An 18,922-nucleotide genomic window follows, 5' to 3' on the forward strand; every position below is an offset into this window, starting at 1 on the left:
CTACCCCAAAAATAAAGGGGGGGCAAACCCCGTTTTTGATACAAAATGTGTTTTTTTTTATTCTGTCATAGTTGGTTGATAGGCTAATTGAATCCACTAAATCTAGAGGTTTTGAGGCATAGCTTGGTTCTATAATTGATGCCAACCCATTTTACCCTTTTTATAGCATGTAGGACAGTTGTGCATTAAACCCCCCCAGTTTTTAAGGTTTTTTTCATTTTGAAACTATACTGTAATATTTTACCCAAAATATATTTATATATAAAATACACAAAAGGCCCAAAAGACCAGACCTACCTTTTCAATTTTGTTTTGTTGCGTTTTGCAAAAGTTAGCTTTTTCCCCCAACATCAAAAAACATTCAAAAACCCCCAAAATGAAAAAAGTTCAAAACAGGATTTGATATTTTTCCAAAATTTGTAAAAAAAAAAAAATGGAATATTACTTTGACACAAGATTAAGCCCCTTTTCAAAGCCCCAAATATCAATGTATCAGGAAAAAACCCAAAGCCATGACGCCAAAATTACCCGCTGTATCGGCTCAGGTTTTTTTCCTGTTTTACTCAATCAAGGAAATTTTACAAGTTTAAAAGTCCCGCAACCCAGAAAAGAAAGATGATTTTTTTGCTCATGGTTTTTTAACATAAAAAAAATTGAAACCAGTTTATTTTTGGGCATTAACAAATTGCTATTAACATTTATTTCCTTCTTTTTTAAATTTACCAGGTTAAATGAGGGCATTTGTCTTTCCAACATCAAAAATTTTTTTTTAGTTTATTTTTTGGAAATCAAATTTTTTAAAAAAAATAATTATATGTTTGTTTAGTATTCATTAATGGACAAAACACTGATTGTTTGGAGCATCACTAGGGTTTTCTGTAATTTTGGATCTAAAATTTATTCTGTGGTTTAATAGAACATTTATAGTAAATTTAAAAACTTTTATTAAAAAAGACCAAAGGCTGCATGGCAAAACTCATGGAAAATTTTAAAAGTTAAGAAAAGCTGTCTCATTCCATTTAAAGACCCAAAAATGACATAAATAATTTAGAACGGTTCCATGATGGGTAGTTAACTTGTGACCCGGGAATTTTAAAAGGGCCCTGAATCACAAAAAAAAAAAAAAGTATTCTCTCACCAACAGGTTTAAATCAAAATATTTTTTTACAGGAGACCATTACTGCAAGGATCAGTTCTAGTGCAAAACACTGGACTGACCTTTTCCATTCCAGTTTTCAAAAAAAACAAGGGGGGAACTTTTTATAGAAAGTTTTTTTGGGTATGATGTATTCTGATCCTGAAGGGAGATATGTATTGTCATGGGAATTTATTTAACTGTAAAGTGTATTGAAAAAATGTTTATGACCCAATATAATGAGGGGAATTCATGAAAAATTTTTTGCATCCTTTCCCCAATGAAACCAAAAATTAAAATGGCGGGGATTTCAATTGTTTTTTAAATCCCCCTTTTGATGGTCCCTGTCACATGGGTGGTTGACATCTAACACTGCAAAGACAATTACACATTTTTTAACACCACAACCTATCAGACCCTGGAGGTTTCTAAACCCAAACTCAAGAACATTTTCCCTTCTACCACCAGTGTTCATTTTACCAAGAAATGATTTTTTTTATAGAAAAATTTTTCCCCAAAGATTAAATTTTGAAGTACAAGCTATTTTTTTCCACCATCCCCCCTCTGTTTTGGGAACTAAAATCATTATGCCCTACCCCTCATCTCCAGATGGTATCTTAAACCCACTTTTTTAGCGGGCAGAATTTACAGAATATATTCCAAAAAAACTTTTCTTTTTAGAGAAAAATGCATCCTCACGGTCTCTGGGAGTACTTGGGAAACTCTAAAGACCTTCTTAATGGACAATTATTTCATGTCTTGCCCAAGAAAAAAATTAGAAACCAAGAAGGATCAAGTAACCAAAAATTCTAGAATAGATGAAAAAATGTGGTGCCCAAAGGGAGGCCTTCATGGGAAAAGGTAGGCCCCTTTTTTGGGCTCTAACCCCTTTAACAACCGAAACTGAAAAACCCTTTTTAAATCCCTACACATTTGGGAACATGGAGAAAACAATAATTTTAGCTCAACAAATCCAAAGCAAAAAGTTCAAGAACCCCCATCAATCACCAAACCAACAGAAAAAAAAATCATTGACCAAAAAAATATAATGCACACATTTAGGACTACTATAAACCCCTTTATTCTACTGAGTTTAAAGAAGACAATACATAAAGAATCATTTCGATAAATTACAGATCAAATAGATACTTTTAGTGCAGGGGAAACTGGATAAACTCTGGCCCTTATCAGAATTACTGATGCTATAAAGCCCTTTGCGGGAAGGCACGGGCCCCTGAGGGCTACCTTTTAATTTTATATAAAATTTCCCTCCACCAAGCCCCTTATTAGCAACATTTACAGAAGCTAAAAACAATGAAATTCTCCCTCATCTTTTCTCCAAGCATTCATCTATGTCTTCCAAACTAAGGACACAAATGTGCATCTCCCCCAATTTCATTTTGAATAATGATGTTAAGATTTTTAAAAATTCTACATAAAAGGATGAAAGGCTCCCTTTGGGTTATCCAAGATCAAACGGGTTTTATTAAAGGCGCATTTAGGTTAATCAGCCTGTTTGTGTAATTTCCCCGAAAGAAAACCCCCCGAGATGATATTATCATTGGATGCAAAAAAAGCATTTGAATTGATTGAATGGAACTACCTTTTCACTAATTAAAAAATTTTGGGGTTTTAGTTTGAACATTTGTGCATGGATAAAAACAAATTATACCAACCAAACGTTTATTAACAGCATTTTTTCAGACATTTTTTAAAATAGCGGGTTTCCATACAAAGGGTGCCCCTTTTTCACCACTAGATTTTAATTTACATTGAACCACTGGCAGTTTTCAAATACTTAAAATGAAGGATTAAAAGAAGGACTTGAATAGAAAATTTTTATATGCAAAATAAAATTTAAAATTTGACCCCCAAAAAAATGTGCCTGCAGTCCCGCTTTTTCAAATTTCAAAACATCTCTGGTCTCAGAATTAATTTGAATAAAAGTGTGCTCTTTTATGAATTCTCAAGCATACAATATTAGATTGACACCTTCCCTTTTTTCATTGCAGATCAGTTTAAATACCTTTTTTTAAATATCCCAAAAAATTAAAACCTTTATCCCAAAAATTTTGCCCGGGGAAATAATTCAAGACTTGCATGATGGTCAACCCTTCATCTCCTCTGCGAAGAATTAATGTTGTTAAAATGAACATACTTCCTAACTTCTTTTTTTTTCAAAACATTCCCGTATACATCAATAAATAATTTTTTCAATTGTTCAACCTAACCTCATTTATTTGGAACTTGAAACATCCATGTATCCAAAGCGCACCCTACAAAGACCCCAGAAGATGGATGGCCCCACCCAACTTTCAGTTTTTTTACTGGGGATCAAACATACAAGCTATAAAAAACCCGGGCACAAATAGATGAACATACATAGGGTTGGTCCCAACAGAAATAAAAAACCTGCAGCACTTTTTTATTCCTGCTTTATGCCCCAATAAATGAATTATCGCCAAAATACTAATAAGATTGTTTTTACTCACCAGAATATGGAACCCAATTGAAAGCATTTTGATGGAGAATCTTTTATCTGTACCCCGATGAGAACCACCTTTTTCCCCTCGAAACTCAATTTTAAAATCTGGAAACTTTTGGGGTTAAATTGTTTGGGTTTTATATAGACAACATGTTTGCATCCATGAAAAATTAAATTCCCAAAACTAACTTTCCCCAACAAATTTCTTTCACTATCTTAAACTAAAACAGTTAAACAAAACCCGCCCCATTTTCCCCATTTTGCACCCCCCTATGCTGGGGAAAAAATTTTCAGTTTAGGACTCAGCAGCATTTCGCAAATATAAAATTTTTACAGTCCCCTCCCTTTCAAAAAATCAAAGAGGACAATTTAAAAAAATCTCATTCAAATATCAGAAAAGGGTGAAAAGGTAGCAATGCAGAGAATTATGACCTATGCACAAAACTTAAATATTCAACTCAAAAAAATTTAATCGACATCTGTCTTGCTTAAAACGTCCAAAATGTTTCCAGGGCAAATCCAACCAGAACACTGATCAAGTACCACTGGGTCACAGTTTTGGGGCCCGCACCAAATTTCATTTTGGACCAAAATTTTAAGTGCCTTCAGAGAGCCTTGGGTCACAATCCCCCCCAACCCCAAAAAGCTGTGTTTTGGTGTTCTTCCCGATGGGTTTAAAGGAAAGGACAAACAAACTGTGATTGCTTTTTCCTTTTACGGGTTATTTTGCTAAAATGGGAAAAATTAACTCTCCCCTTTTGTCAGTGGGAAAATGATGTTTTATACCATTTTAAATTGAAAAACAAAATGAGTTAGAGGATTTTAGAACCTTTTTAAAAAACCTGAGGGTCTAAAAAAATATTTTAGAATAAACTTTAAAACACTGTTGAAAATTTTCCCTTTTTTTTTTCTTCCATTTATCTTTTTTTATTAAACTCATCAATTTAGTATTTGTATAACCCTTTTAAATCTTATCCCCAAAAACCCCTTTCTCAGGGGGGGGGATGATTTGTTTCTATCCCATTTTTGTAAAAAAAACTATTTGGGAATGTTAAATAAAATTAAAAAAAAAAAAAGACAAATTCATTTTTAAAGTGTTTTTACTCAGATGATCCTTTGATTAAGCCCCAGGTTTCTTCAAAGCAAGGTAATCTTTTTGAAAAATTTCCTTTTTTCACCTGCGTTTAAGACAGTATCACGGAACATATCAAATGTACATAGTTCAGGAAAGGATTATTAACGTAATTTAAGGCTTTATGTTTGATAATTCTACTTTATGAGACTGGGGAAAGGGCCAAGGGCGAGGGTGTATCCTGGGAGGACGTCCCGTTAGGGGTAAGTTGTCTTTTTTTGGAGAGCATCCTAAGTACCATATTAAAGTAAGTAAATAAATTTAAAAAACCCTTTTTTAGCTTGTTTTCCATCCAGCTTCAAAAAATGAGCAGAAGGTGGTCTTCTTTCACAGAAATACACTTGTGACATCTTGATGGAAATCAGTTTAAATGAAACCTTCTGTGTCTTCCACCAAAGGTGATGACTTAAGAAAGGAAAGCAGGAGAAGAAACTAAATATATTAAAAAAGTTCAAACGATTTTGAGGAACATTTAAAACTAGAATTAGCAGAGCCTACAAAAACTGAGACGGCCCCCTTAAAACCCCCACACCCTCTGCCAGATCCTTTTTTGGTAAATGTGCCGTAAAAACAAGCTAAGCACCGCTATTCCATCCCCCCAAAGTACACAAACTTTTCCCAGCTCATGCCTTGATTGATTATCGGGTAATGGGGGCTTTAGGGGAAATAATAGATTGTTATTTGGGAACCATTTTCTTTGTTCCGTTTCACATAATCTTTTAAAACATTGTTTTTTATAAAAATGTTAAAATCCCCAGTTTTTAAGGATTTTTTTCATATATGAAACTATACTGTAATATTTTACCCAAAATATATTTATATATACACATACACACAATGGATTCAGAAAGTATTCAGACCCCTTCACTTCTTTCACATTTTGCTTTGTTGCAGTCTTGTACTAAAGTTATGTAAATACATTTTTCCACGACATCAAGAAACATTCAATAACCCCAAAATGACAAAGTTCAAAACAGGATTGTAGATATTTTTCCAAAATTTGTGAAAAAAAAAAAAAAAAAATGGAATATTACTTTGACACAAGTATTAAGACCCTTTGCTAAAGTCCCACAGCTATCAATGTGTATCAGAGCAAAAACCAAGCCATGACGTCAAAGTAATGTACCCTGCTGTAGTGCCGTGCTCAGGGTTTATTCCTGTTTTGCACTCAATCAAGGAATTTCACAAGTTTCAAAGTACTCGGCTACATCAGAAAAGAAAGCAGCCAAGAGTTTTTGCTCATGGTTTCTTCATACATAAACACAAATTGAAACCAGTTTATTTTTGGTGCATTAACAAATTGCTATTAACATTTATATTGTCCTTCTTTTTGTTAGATTACACATGGTTAATGATGGCAGTATGTCAGTCATCAACATGCACAAATGTTTTTTCTTAGTTTAGTTTTAGTGAATCAAATTCGTTAATAAAAATAATTATATGTTTGCTTTAGTATTCATTAATGGACATAACACTGATTGTTTGGAGCATCACTAGGGTTTTCTGTAATTTTGGATCTAAAATATTATTCTGTGGTTTAATAGAACATTTATAGTAACAGTTAAAACATTTATTAAAAAAGACCAATAGGCTGCATTGCAATAACTCATGGGAAAATTAGAAGTTAAGATTAAAGCTGTCTCACTTCCAGTTAAGACTCCAAAATGACATAAATAATTTAGAATCAGTGTCTCCATGATGGGTCAGTTAACTTTGTGAGCTGGAATTTTAAAGGCCTGAATCACAAATTAAAGAGAAAAAAAGTATTCTCTCACCTAACAGGTTTAAATGCTAAAATAGTATTTTTTACAGGAGACCCACTTACTAAGCAAGGATCAGTTCTAGCTGCAAAAAGACTGGACTGACCAAATGTTCCATTCCAGCTTTACAAAGAAAACTAGAGGTGTGGGAATTCTCATACATAGAACAGTCTCATTTGTGGTATCAGATGTAGTATCTGATCCTGAAGGGAGATATGTGATTGTCATGGGCAATTTATTTAACTGTAAAGTGTATTGATAAATGTTTATGCACCCAATATCAATGATAGGGAATTCATGAAAAATGTATTTGCATCCATTCCCAATGTGAACACTCATAAAATTATAATGGCTGGGGACTTCAATTGTGTTTTAAATCCACTCTTAGATAGGTCTCCTGTCACATGGGTGGTTGACATCTAACACTGCAAAGACAATTACACAGTTTTTAACTGACCACAACCTATCAGACCCCTGGAGGTTTCTAAACCCAAACTCAAGAACATATTCCTTCTACTCACCAGTGCTTCATTGCTACTCAAGAAATGATTATTTCTTTATAGATAATAATTTCTTGGCCAAGATTAAATCTTGCAAGTACAACGCTATTGTTATTTCCGACCATGCCCCTCTGATCTTGGAACTAAAATCATTATGCCCTACACACTCATCTCGCAGATGGTATCTTAACCCACTTCTATTAGCAGACGAGAACTGTACAGAATTTATATCCAAACAAATCTGTTTCTTCTTAGAGACAAATACATCCTCAGAGGTCTCTGCAGGAATACTCTGGGAAACTCTAAAGGCCTTCTTAAGTGGACAGATTATTTCATGTCTTGCCCACAGAAATAAATTAGAAACCAAGAAGGTATCAGAGCTAACCAGCAAAATTACTAGAATAGATGAAGAACATGTCAGGTGTCCAAGTGAGGCTCTTCATAGGAAAAGGCAGGCTCTGCTTTCAGAGCTCTCAACCTCTTAACAACCAAAGAAACTGAACAACTCATTTTTAAATCACGACATCATTACTAGGAACATGGAGAGAAAGCTTAATAAGCTCTTAGCTCAACAAATCCACAAGCAAGAAGTTCGCAATGCAATCCCAGCAATCACCAACACGAACAGAGAAAAAATCATTGACCATAAAAATATAATGCACACATTTAGAGACTACTATAAATCCTTATATTCTACTGAGTTTAAAGAAGACAATACATAATAGAATGCATTTCTGGATAAATTACAGATGCTACAAATAGATACTTTTAGTGCAGAGGAACTGGATAAACCTCTGGCGCTATCAGAATTACTAGATGCTATAAAGTCACTTCAAAGCGGAAGGCAACAGGCCCTGATGGCGACCCTTTTGAATTTTATAAGAAATTCTCCACTCAGCTAGCTCCCCTCTTATTAGCAACATTTACAGAAGCTAGAGACAATGAAATTCTACCTCATACTTTTCTCCAAGCATTCATCTATGTCTTTCCTAAACAAAATAAGGACTTACTACAATGTGCATCATACAGCCCAATTTCACTTCTGAATAATGATGTTAAGATACTCTCAAAATCCTAGCATAGAAGGATGTAGAAAGTGCTGCCTTCGGTAATATCACAAGATCAAACTGGATTTATTAAAGGCAGACATTTAGGTTCCAATCTTCGATGCCTGTTTAGTGTAATATATTCACCAGCAAAGTCAAACACCCCAGAGATGATATTATCATTGGATGCAGAAAAAGCATTTGACATGATTGAATGGAACTACCTTTTCACTACATTAGAGAAATTTGGGTTTAGCCTGAACATTTGTGCATGGATCAAACTACTGTATACCAATCCAGAAGCTTCAGTTTTTATTAACAGCATTTGTTCAGACTACTTTAAACTAGAACGTGGTACCATACAAGGATGCCCTTTGTCACCACTAGTATTTGTAATTGACATTGAACCACTGGCAGTTCACTGTCAAAATGCTTATCAGATAAAGGGGATTATCAGAGAAGGACTTGAACAGAAAATTTCTCTATATGCAGATGATATGGTACTGTATATATCAGACCCACAAAATACTGTGCCTGCAGTCTTAACAGCACTTACAGAATTTCAAAAGATCTCTGGTCTCAGAATTAATTTGAATAAAAGTGTGCTCTTTCCAGTGAATTCTCAAGCATACAATATTAGATTGGACACCTTCCCTTTTATCATTGCAGATCAGTTTAAATACCTTTTTGTTAAATATCACTAGTAAACATAAAGCTCTTTATCAACAAAATTTTGCCGTCTGTATGGAAATAATTAAGCAAGACTTGCATAGATGGTCAACCCTTCATCTCACTCTAGCTGGAAGAATTAACGTTGTTAAGATGAATATCCTTCCTAAGCTTCTCTTTTTATTTCAAAACATTCCAATATACATCAATAAATCATTTTTTAAGCATTTAGATTCAACCTTAAGCTCTTTTATTTGGAACTTGAAACATCCATGTATCCAAAGCGACCCTACAAAGACCTAAGGCAGAAGATGGCATGGCTCTACCTAACTTTCAGTTTTATTACTGGGCATCAAACATACAAGCTATAAAACCTGGACACAAATAGATAAACATACATAGGCTTGGTCCGCAACAGAAATAAAATCCTGCAGTACTTCTTTATATTCCCTGCTTTGTGCCCCAATAAATGCAAGTTATCGCCAATATACTAATAACCCAATTGTGCTTCACTCACTCAGAATATGGAACCAATGTAGAAAGCATTTTAAGATGGAGAATCTTTTATCTGTGGCACCTCTGCATGAGAACCACCTTTTCAACCCTCGCAAACATATGCAGTTTTTAATATCTGGAAAACATTTGGGATTAAATTGCTTAGAGATCTTTATATAGACAACATCTTTGCATCCTATGAACAATTACATTCCAAATCTAACTTTCCAGCAACACATTTCTTTCACTATCTTCAAATTAGAAACTTAGTTAAACAGAACCTGCCCGATTTTCCTCATCTTGCACCCTCCTCTATGCTGGATAAAATATTTCTCAGTTTCGAGGACTCAGACAGCATTTCTGCAATATATAAAATTATTTTACAGTCCCTCCCTTTCAAAGATCAAAGAGGACAATGTGAAAAAGATCTCTCATTCAACATATCAGAAAAGGAGTGAAAGGTAGCAATGCAGAGAATTCACTAGAGCTTCATATGCACAAAGCATATGAGTATTCAACTCAAAATTATATATCAAGCACATCTGTCTTGCTTAAAACTGTCCAAAATGTTTCCAGGGCAAGATCCAACCTGCGAACACTGCATCAAGTACCACTGGGTCACATGTTTTGGGCCTGCACCAAATTAACATCATTTTGGACCAAAATTTTTAAGTGCCTTTCAGAGAGCCTTGGTGTCACAATCCCTCCTAACCCATTAACAGCTGTGTTTGGTGTTCTTCCAGATGGGTTTAAAGTGGAGAAGGACAAACAAACTGTGATTGCATTCACTACACTTTTGGCACGCAGGCTTATTTTGCTAAACTGGAAGAATCCTAACTCTCTCCTCTTTTAAGTCAGTGGGAAACTGATGTTATATACCATTTGAAATTGGAAAAATCAAATACTGAGTTAGAGGATCTGTGCAGAACGTTTTCAAAACCTGGCAGGATCTAATAAATAATATTTTAGAATAAGCTGTTAAAGCACTGTTGAAGTAACTCTCTTCCCATTTCTTTTTCTTCTCCATTTATCTTTATCTGCCTATTAAACTCATCAATTTATGTATTTGTATAACCTTTAAGTCTTACTCCGTTGGCCATACTCTCTTTCTCAGGGGTGGGGGATGATTTGTTTCCTATCCTATTTTTTGTAAAAATTTATCTATTTGTATGGAATGATTACAATAAAATTAAAAAAATAAAAGACAAATTCATTTTAATGTGTTTTTGCAGCTACAGATGATCCTTTGCACTTCAAGCCTCGTCCAGAGTTACTTCAAAGCAAGGTAATCTGTTCATGAAAAGTTATCCTTTATCACCTGCAGTTTAAGACAGTATCACTGTGAACATATCAAATGTATCATAGTTCAGGCACGGATCTGATTGAATTCATGTAATTTAAGGCTTATATGTTTGATAATTACTACTTTATGAGACTGGGAAGGTCCAAAGGGCTTGAGGGTGTATCCTGGGAGTGATCAGCTCCTGTTAGGGATAAGTTCAGATCTTTCTTGGAGAGCATCCTAAGTACCATATTAAAGTAAGTAACATAAATTCTAAATTAACCTTTTTATAGCTTGCTTTTCCATCCAGCTTCAAAGAGTGAGCAGAAGGTGGCCTCTTCTTGTCACAGAAATACACTTGTGACATCTTGATGGAAGCCATCAGTTTAAATGAAGGCCTTCTGTGTCTTCCACCAAAGCATGTGATGACTTAAGAAGGATATGCAGGAGAAGAAATCTAAATATATTGCAAAAATGTTCTAAGCAGATTTTGAGGAACACTTAACACTAGAATTAGCAGAGCCTACGAAAAAACTCGTAGATCTGGCCCACCTTAAATCCCATCACACCTCTCTGCCAGCATCCTTTGTTGTGTAAATGTGCCGATAAAGACAAGCTGCAAGCAGCCGGCTATTCCATCCCCCCAATGTACACAAACTTTTCCCAGCTCATGCCTTGATTGATTATCTGAGAGTGAAGTGGAGCTTTAGAGTGGAAATAATAGATTGTTATTTGGAACGCATGCATTTCATGTGTGTTCCGTTTCTACAGTAATCTGTGTAAACACATTGTTAAATTTTAGTAATAAATGTTACAAAATGTAGGCATAAACTATAGAATGTGTGAAGCATGAAGTCCAAACATCAAATAAACACTTTCACAAAAGATTCAGGAATGATACAACAGCTTTCGTGGCTTAGCGGTAAGATAATCTGACTCAGAGCACAGCGGGCTTGTCATGCCTCAGAGACCCAAGTTCGATTCCCCGTTGGGGAGAAACTGTTTTTTCTTTTTAACCTCAAATGGACATAAAATTTATAAATTGGTATGCACTGTCATTTAATGAGAGCGTCATGTTTTCATGTGGGATGCTCCTTTTAAAATATTTTTTAACAATTGAGACTGCAATTAACATGAACAAGTGTCCTTATAACTGTTATTTTTAAGATCCATAACACACAGACAGACAGAGCACTGCGTAATAGAGAGACAGATAGGCAGAGAAGTCACTAGATATATAAATAAACAGGGAAGGTACATGTAATGAAAGAAAAAAAGATCAACATGTGCGTTGATCCTGCTGCACAACGCACATGTAATGAAAGAAAAAAAAGATCAACATATGAGTTGATCTTGCTGCACTGAATAAGCTCACGGGCTCTAAAATCTAACTCTTAAATAACAGCACAAGTACAGATGCAAACCAAGTATAATCAAGAGTCCTCAGTTCGATCCCCAGTCACTCCTATATTTGCCATTTTCAGTAGTAAGCTGCTCTTTTTGTTAATGTTATAGAGTCAGATGGGGGGGTGGGGTTAGAGCGTGTAAGCTTAGTCAGTGCAGCCGGTGGGGTAATGGAATAGCTGGCTGCTTGCAGCTTGTCTTTATTGGCCCATTTACACGACAAAGGACGCTGGCAGAAAGGTGCGAACGGTTTTAAGGTGGGCCGGATCTACGAGTTTTTTCGTAGACTCTGGTAATTCTAGTGTTAAACACATCGAATATGCCCTCCTCAGACTACTCTGTATTGGAATCTTGTGGTGTGAACTTATTAATGTCTGTGGCACAAAATAAGAATGGAAAAACAAACACACATAGCAGGAATGTCATTTTAAATGAATAATAAGAGGAAAAGTCATCTTCCTCAAAGGTTACAGAAAAACAGCCAGGCGACTAAATGCACCATGTCGTTATTATAGATCATTCAGTAATGGCTATAGCAAACGAAATTAAGAGGACCCTTGAAAATTCCCACACTTTCAAACAGTACAAAAATATTATTAATAAGTCATATTAAAAGTAAACATTTAACCACAGTGACAGCTAACTCTGCAAATCACACATTGCTAAATTGAAGTCATCAAAGGAAATATATAACCATATGTTGCCATATGGCTGAGACTTGCACTTCTCCTTTATAATACTTTTTTATCCTCTAAGTCCACCAGCTGTCCTTGTCAGAATTCTCCATATGACAGATGAGCCTTACACAAGGATCAGGTGTAAATGCTTACAAACTTCAGGCAGCCAGTGTAAAACACCATGAAACAGCATCCCAATTTCTGTAGGAAAAACCACCAGTAAATTTCATTATTTGAAAACCTGGCTTAAAAACTAAAACTACTTTCAGAAGGGGAACATCAAGGTACCTGAATTTGTGTAACAAAGAATAACAAGGTACTTACTGTACTTCACATGGAGATGATTATATTTCATAACAAACATCCTTGATGTAACCTGTATTATCAGAGTATATGTAATAACTATAGTAAAAAAAGCAATATACTTCATCCTGTGGAGCTTAGTACCATACCATCCTTTCACATGTTTCTCAGTGTTCGGTATAAAGTGCAGAAACATTTTAACAGATACACAACCTGGCACAGTTCTATTTCCTTATTTTATAATTTAGCTCTATACATTTGTGGTCATGCTATACAATTATACATTTTGTCATCTTTCCTCCTTGTCCTGAAGTGTCAATAATTCTTCAGTTTGGTCATTTTTTGTGATACAGGTAGTTTTTCAAATTCTGCGCAGGTTTACAGATATCCTGCACATATTTAATAATTCCTTCATATTCTGATTTTTAATGCACAAATCTCCCACACATACTTTATTTGGCAAGCAGTCTCTTTTACTTGTTACAATAATGGTCAACATCTTTGTAAAACTACATTTTTTTAATTGGTCTTAATTTGTTTTTTTCTTGTTTCTTTCATTAAGATCATATTCATATAAGAGGTCACAGGGATGTTGCAATTAATCTTGACTGCTGCTGGAGAATTCAGCAATTGGTTGTTCAGTAGAGCTGCGCCAGTGTGCAGCAGAATTTGAAGACATGGGCAGAGCGTGATGACTTGAGTTTAAGCCACACATTACAAGAAACTTGACTAAACTTTGTTAAATTGAAGGCTGAAATGAGACCGTAACTATATTCTTTTATGAACATCAATGCACAAATTCTGGAAATTGGCTTGGATTGCTCAGTTGATTTATATTCAGCTTCACTGCTTTTTATTTGGGGAACTGACTGCAGCCGATTTGTGTCTTTTTTAGAGCACTAAAAGACACTAAAAATTGTCATTTCTTTAAAATGTTTATGGTAGGCTGACTGCCTTTAAATCTGAATCTGAAAGGTAAATTTCAGTGACACATAAACAGATGATATGCTGTTACAGCTAAATTAGCCAATCCATGGCTAAGGCTGCCACCCAATTCTGAACTGAAGGACATTTTAGCAGAAAAATTACGAGTTTGCAGGATGGTTTTCCACCATGCTACCACAATCCGATTTTACATTATCTTATGGAATTTTAGAAATGTTCTTGGTTTTACCGACAGTTCATGGTAAACTCAAAGAAGTGTTTGCTAGGTTTACTTGCACTCTTCAGTCGAGTCCGACTCTTCGTGATCGTATTGTTGTAGTTGTTGTATGGTCATATCCGTGGTCTCATAAATGCTGTCTTATCCATCTTAATCTCTGCTGCCCCTTTCTGCTTTTACTGGTGAAAAATTTCAGCTTTGTAGAGCAACATCTTATCTGGGCATTCAGGAGTCACCTGATGATAGAAACAGATTTGTTGCTCCTAAGCATTGTATAAAAAATGCTGTTAGTCAAATCCTCCATCGTTATCCTCTTTGACATATTTCTTATGTTGTATGTTGATCATACGTATAATTTAAAAGAAAGCATAATGCATTTACTGTGATCATAAGAAATACTGACGATCAGTTGTAAGGATTTTATTTTTAAGGCTGTTATTTTGCGTAACAATCCAATATTAATACAGTGATTATTTTTGTGATAACTCTGTTGGTTTAATTCTTTTCACTTTTTTTCAGCTGAGTGAATCTGAAGGGGAATCTGCAGATGAAGCACATAAATCAGAAAATTCAGGGGATCAATCTGCCACTGGCAAGAAGTACATTCCTCCAAGACTTGCTCCAATGCATTATGGTAACTACCTGATTTAATTTTTATAAGTGAATGATAGCTTAAGTCTGAAGCAGATAGTGACTGCCTAAAGCTTAGCCACATGTTTTATTTTTCCACTTTTGACTTGTCAACCTATTTGTATTTGTATTATATGCAGATGGTGACCAGACTGATGCAGATCGAAACAAACAAATTTTAGACAGAGCCAAGAAGCGTGCGCTTAGTAGCTCTGTTATCCGTGAGCTCCGGGAACAATATAGTGATGCACCTGAAGAGATCCAAGAAAGACACATTTTTGGAAGCATTCGCCAAAGTCAAGAAGAGCAGCACAGGTGGGATTGCTTTTAGGGACATGTAGAAAAAGTACAGTGGACCCTTGACTTACGAACTCAATTCGTTCGTGAGGGCTGGTTGTAATTCAAGTTGGTTGTAAGTCAAGACTATTTTTCCCATAATAATGGAAATGCCCATACTGCTCTCCGAACCTCCCACAGCAACACTTACTTAACCTTTTCATAATAAAAAAGGGTTGTATAATGTGCATAATTTACCAAAACACCAATAATCTTTCTAATTTACTAACCAAAAAGTTATAAAAAGTGCCTAGCCTACCAGAAACAACGATTTCATACTGTACTCACCATTTAATTTGACATCTTTGGGCTGCAGGAAGGGAGGAGGAGAAGAATGAAACAGAAGGTGGTTATTGTTTAGAAAGAGCCTCCTTATGCAAATCCTTTCTTTATAAATTTTTAGAGATGGTGGATTTCGACATGCTGTACATATTAGCGAGATCTGTCGCATGAACACCACTCTCATATTTCCGCACAATTTCCTTCTTCGTTTCGATTGTGATCGCTGTTTCTGAGGTTAATAATGACAGTAGTGGAGCACTCAGTTCAAAGTTCTTCCTTCCTTAGCAATTATGCATCTTACTTGCAATGGTCTTAGTGAATTATATATATATATATATATATATAGATAAATCACTGCACTGACTGAAATTACGTCCACAAACACATGTATCTGGGCTCCGACTGACGCTTACGAACGCTCTCGGCTGTTTGTTTACAAGCGGATACACGTGACCACACTCGGGTCGTAATGCAAGATGTTGGTCGTAAATCAAGTTGTTCGCATGTCAGCATGCAGTGGCAGCATGATCTTGTAACCCACAATCATGTAGTCTGACAATACTCAGTGACTTTCTTACTTGTCCTTGACACACCCAGACAAACGATTGCAGCTCAGCTTTCCTTACCCGCTAACCATTTGTACAGTCCCAGCTCCATCAGGGAGCATGTTCTTCACTGTATCAATAAAAAAAAACTATTGAGCACAAAATTTTTATAAGTGTGAAACTTTTCTGGAAAGTCAATGCAGACTCACGTAATTTGACATACAAAGAGATTTTTAGTCGTGTAAATTGGCATGCTCCGGCAACGAGATCAGCAATGGCAGTTGGCAAGTCTGACAACCCCTCCAACTAGACCTTGCATAATATGACATTGGCACTATGTAAACATTGGGAGTCTAACTTTAAGGATATTTATTGCTCAACATGATCGAGCTCGGGCAGCACGGTTGCGCAGTGGGTAGCGCTGCTGCCTCGCAGTAAGGAGACCCAGGTTCGATTCCCGGGTCCTCCCTGCCTGGAGTTTGCATGTTCTCCCCGTGTCTGCGTGGGTTTCATCTGGGTGCTCCGGTTTCCTCCCACAGTCCAAAGACATGCAGGTTAGGTGCATTGATGATTCTAAATTGTCTCTAGTGTGTGCTTGGTGTGTGTGTGTGTGCCTTGCGGTGGGCTAGCGCCCTGCCCAGGGTTTGTTTCCTGCCTTGTGCCCTGTGTTGGCTGGGATTGGCTCCAGCAGACCCCCGTGACCCTGTAGTTAGGATATAGCGGGTTGGATGATGGATGGATGATTGAGCTCCTACACCCATCTGGCTTTGTGGTATATGTGAAAATGATTGGATTGAGGCTTGGTTGTGGTTGGGTACCTCTACAGCTGTTTTTGAGTAAAGTTTTAATGTTTTTATTCAAACTTTGTGCTTTATAGAAGATGAAAAAGTGAACATGATTTAGTATACTTCATTATTAATTTTTTCTAGACTGCATTATGAAGAATCCATGATGGTCCGTTTAGGAGTCTCAAAAAAAGAACGCTCTGCCAGAAAACGAGGCATGATGGGAATGTCTGCCCAACTTCGCTCAATCACACAGTTTGGGGATATTGGTGCATTAACAGGTCAAGATAATTCTGATTTGGTAAGTTGTATTTTAAGAGAAGTAACTGTTACAAAGTGTAAAAATGTAAAGATTTTGGGAAATTTATAATATCAATCAGTTGTATAGCTGAGTTTTGTACTTGTTTGCCGTGTCCCTCAGGAAGCATTATCGCCATGGATGTACCAGGTTATTTTTGGAAAATCCACTGTGGAAACATCATTCCACTTAGAATATACCGTATATCTTCCAATAGTAGCCCTGGCGTTTATTCAAAAAATTATTCGAACGGCCTGGCGGTTGTTGGAAACCGGCTATTATTCGCCTCGCAGACGGAATGGTGATGGGTAAACGGGGTTCATTTGGCAGTAAAATACGGTATGGTACCGTATTTACGGTCACACAATGTAGGCAACAACACCGGATGAACATTTCAGGATTTAATTAAATTATCAGTACGGTCTTATTAAAGCAGTATACAGTACGGTACTACCATAAGCATGAAAAACAAGTACGGTAGACGTCAACTTTCTTGCCAATGATGCCACCAGCACTGGCCTGCACCAGTCCGAATTTCGCACGAAAGCGCTCATCAGCCTGACAAGTCCCCTGCGGAACATAAGGAAATGCAATAAGCTCCAAACTCATGCATATACGTATACATTATGACATGAGACTGGATAAGATACAATAAAGTACAGTACTTACCATCTACTCGTCATCTGAATAGGTAATGGTTGCTTCATTATTTGCGAGTTCTTCTTCATCTTCCTCTTCTTGTGATGGCAATACAAGTACTCCCATTGCTTGCTGTCGCGCAGTAATCAGTTTTATCAGGATTAACGTGTCGAAGATGATTGACGTGGAGACGAAAGGGCAAAATGTACACAAAGAAATTTCTTTTTGACTTTCTCGCTTCCTCGATAGCATCCGACGACAAAACATTTTTGACACGAAAAGATACTTACCATATGATTCACTGCAGGAGGGCGGTAGCCCAGGTGGTACAAAAAGAGGATTAGCGTACGAAAAAGGCGGTGGGTCATTGGAGATCGCCGTTTACTACAGACCGATGCTTAAAGGAGACCGGCTACTATTAGAGACCGGAGTCTATTTCTCGCGACATCTCTTCAAACCCGGCGTTTATTGGAAACGGGCGTCAATAAGAAGCCGGCCACTACTAGAAGATATACGGTAAACTGAAAGCCCTAGTAATGACATAAGTAATAATTTTATATTTAGCTTTTATTAAGGAGATTTTCAGCATACAAATCCACAATTGAGCAATACTGGGAGATCTCTGATAAAAGTCAATAAAGACAGAAATATATGTTAACTGAGACACTGTCAGTACTCCAGCTGTTACCTTCTTCATATGCTGCCAGAGAGTGAAAAGTTACAAAGAGCTGTAAATCAGCAATCACAGGGTGGAACAGGTCAGCAGCTGTGGTGCTCTGACATGTACAGAGTTCAGTGGTTGTGTGCTCTCAGTATCCGTTTGTGTAGTGCTATTTTATAGCTGTTAAGATACTACTGTTTTGGTACACAAGTGTTTAGCTTTGTGCTTCTATATGCTAGAAATTATTTGGGAATAAAACTATATCAGTGCTTTTCCTAGTAGAGCCCAAAAAGTTATCTTACTGGCTAATATAGTGTAGTATTGAAAACAAAAAACAGAAATGTATAATAAAAAGGAAAAGCAAACAGTGTAATATTAAAATAAGTATAAATAAGATGTACGTGGTACATGAAAGAATAAAGTGTAATCAGCAGGTTATAAAAGTGCAAAGCTAATGGGATACATAGACCACGGTGATGCATTTAATATTGGCTGAAACATCATGGCTTCCAACATTTGTACATTAGTTATGATGCTGGCATTCATTTTTAGCATTTCTACAGTATGAAGGACTTAGTCATACCGAATTGAACTACTCTAGATTAAGCTTACTGCACTTGCTCATAATGCAATGCTGGGGAATTTGCTGTTGTATTTATAGTGGAGGGATATATGGTACATTTCTATTGGACTATT

At 36.2% G+C, this 18,922-nt stretch overlaps 1 protein-coding gene across 1 annotated transcript in view; it reads left to right on the forward strand.

Annotated features, from left to right (window-relative positions):
- ngdn (neuroguidin, EIF4E binding protein) overlaps positions 1–18,922 on the forward strand; it is a 26,993-nt gene that overhangs the window by 3,243 nt on the left and 4,828 nt on the right. Inside the window, exons 2-5 of the mRNA XM_039743708.1 lie at positions 10,455–10,507; positions 14,570–14,684; positions 14,821–14,995; positions 16,773–16,929. Of these exons, the coding sequence (XP_039599642.1) occupies positions 10,455–10,507; positions 14,570–14,684; positions 14,821–14,995; positions 16,773–16,929 (500 nt within the window). The remainder of the gene's footprint in view (positions 1–10,454; positions 10,508–14,569; positions 14,685–14,820; positions 14,996–16,772; positions 16,930–18,922) is intronic.

This window comes from Polypterus senegalus, chromosome 1, assembly GCF_016835505.1.
Source record: "Polypterus senegalus isolate Bchr_013 chromosome 1, ASM1683550v1, whole genome shotgun sequence".
Lineage (NCBI taxonomy): Eukaryota > Metazoa > Chordata > Cladistia > Polypteriformes > Polypteridae > Polypterus > Polypterus senegalus.